At 44.4% G+C, this 2500-nt stretch overlaps 1 protein-coding gene across 1 annotated transcript in view; it reads right to left on the bottom strand.

The window, feature by feature from the left end:
* Positions 1 to 2500, bottom strand: part of tmeff2b (transmembrane protein with EGF-like and two follistatin-like domains 2b) — a gene marked incomplete at both ends in the record, with an annotated part of 63279 nt that overhangs the window by 49708 nt on the left and 11071 nt on the right. The window contains one exon of the mRNA XM_080834416.1: positions 343 to 452. Within this exon, the coding sequence (XP_080690542.1) occupies positions 343 to 452 (110 nt within the window). The remainder of the gene's footprint in view (positions 1 to 342; positions 453 to 2500) is intronic.

Genomic DNA, 2500 nt, shown 5'->3' with positions numbered 1-2500 from the left:
CCAGACCCGGGCCAGACCCGAGCCAGAGTCATTCATTCCACAGACGGCTGTTATCTACCTGCATCCCTCCCCTGCGGCTTCATGGCCTCCGCTTACAAACCCCGCTCGCTCAGGCTAAGCTAGCCCCCAATCACAGACAATAGATGTATGGAGAGATAACAATAGCCGCATGTGGCCGCATAATGCGATTCGCTCTCGCATCAAGAACGTTGAATCTGCTTTCGGGAAGAGTTTAAGATTAGATTCAGGTTGGCTTAAGGGTGGGTGTCTGGAGAACAGTTGTCGTTTGTGTGGTCGGCTGATTGCTTGCTTGTTTGTCTGCGTTTGGTGGAGGACTCTTACTTTGAAGTCGCAGATGCATGTGACTGTGTCACCGATTCTCAGGCATTCCCCGTCGAATTTGCACGTGTTGGTGTCGCAGAGGAAGAGGTCTGTGTCCTGCTCGTCAAAACCTGAAAGGGGGAAAATACATCAGGGACCGGAACACCCACTGCAACAACTAGCTTTTTTTTACTTTAACACAAAGCATTCAATGTAAAAACACTATTGCACAAAAAGGCTTAAACTGCTGCAGACCTCAGATCACTTTTTTAAGACCCTCATCCCCACTAAATAGAAAGATCATACACAATAAAATATGACAAAAAACATGTACATGCCGCTGTAAAGTTACTAGAGCAAAGTGCTAGCAACACCAAGAAAGGTTCGTGACCCCATGGTGCATATGTCAATTGGAATGTATATCTGTGCGGTAATGTAAGTTGCTTTGAATTAAAAAAGCATCCCCCAAATTAAGAAAGGTAAATAACCATGATAAGGAAATAAGGGTTGCATCTGTACACAACCCAGTATGGCTACTCCGTGAGTCCACACAGATAACAAATGAACACACTTCAGGGTAAGGAAACAAAGGACATTCTCCGTCAAACATTATTGCAGAGGGGAAGAATTTGTTGGTCTTAACGTCCAAATAAGGTGTCCAAATCTAATATCTCTAAATTAAATCCTTAACGAATGTGAAGAAGGATAAAAGAATCCTCTATTTGGGCAGACACAAGCGTGAAAGCACATTGCAGTTCATTATAATTGTGAGGTGTCTGATAAAAGACTGCTGAGAGCCAGCTGGTCTTAGTTTAGACTCCCTGTTTATCAGTGTTTTATTCGATTAGTTCAGACTCCAATCACGCCGTGAAGTCTGAGGTCCTTCTAAATTCCTGGAGAAGAATGAGTCCCTTTAAGTCGACACGCAGAGATTTTCTCCTTTAACAGGAGAGTAGGAGAAAGGCTTTAGTGATTGAAATTTTGAGGTGCAATTTACTTTTGAATCTTTGTGTTAAGAAACATGATTGATGCTTTATGTGCTGACTTTTAAAAGTCTGTTTCTAAGATTGTGTGATAAAATCCACGTTTCTAAGATTGTGTAATAAAATCCATGTTCCTTAGGGTAGTAGGGCAACTGGTAAAGAGAGGTGCTTACAACACTTAATGTATGGGTTTAGAACCAAGGGAATACATATAGCAATGAATATGTATATCTGTACTATATGTCAATTTAGATAAAAGCCTGTGCTGAATAAACGCAAAAACAAACGCAACATTAAGGTCGACTTTATACAATCCTACTCTCTAATGGTTCATTATAGGCGTTTGCCTCCGACAGGCCTGCCGGCTCATTGAGCTTTAGTGTCTGGCCAGGGAAAACCATGACTGGCAATTTTAAACAGAGGGTCTCGTGTAAGAAAGCATCTCTTGTGTTGCAGTACAATCGGAGTCCGCCGCCCTCGCTCAGCTGTACAGAGCTTAGATGGGAGAGGGAGGGCATTCAGCTTCACTCGTGCAACGCTCCCGTGACGACACACCGTCCTGACAATGACAACGATCCAAGTAATGCGCGCAAACGAGTGTTAAAGAAGCCGTCAAAAGGGACACGCAGATACTGGCGGATCTGAAGACGGAGCTAAGTGACCTGATTGATGTTCAAAATGAGACAGTGACAGGAAAGGGACTGGGGGAAAGGGACTAAGGGAATGAGGAGAGGGGAAGAAAAAAGATGAGAAGAAGAGAGTGCAAGATAAGGGATGAGCAGATGAAGAAAGGACAGGGAGAGAAAAACAGCTGTTAAGAGAGTGGAAGGGAGAACAGGATGGAGAGACACTAGGAGAGGGGTGTGATGGGTAAAAAGGGGAAAGGGAGGAAGAGGAGGAGAGGGGGAGGGATATGCTGTGGCTGTGAGTTGCGCAAGCATGCAGTGTGCAGGCCTTCACAAACTCACGACTAACACACACTCACAAACACACACACACACAGACACACACACACACACACACACACACACATAAACACTCACGACTCCAGCGGATTGATCAATACACACCAAAGCTAGTGCTACAGTACTGTCTACAGCCATCAGTGTCACTACAGGAGCCACATACACACCCACACACAGACTCACACAGACACTCACAGATTATTGATAATGGCACAACTATCACAGCCAGAT

Source organism: Sprattus sprattus (assembly GCF_963457725.1).
Source record: "Sprattus sprattus genome assembly, chromosome: 3".
Taxonomy (NCBI): domain Eukaryota; kingdom Metazoa; phylum Chordata; class Actinopteri; order Clupeiformes; family Clupeidae; genus Sprattus; species Sprattus sprattus.
The sequence above is the reverse complement of the archived record's forward strand: the minus strand, read 5'-3'. Positions and strand labels throughout refer to the sequence as shown.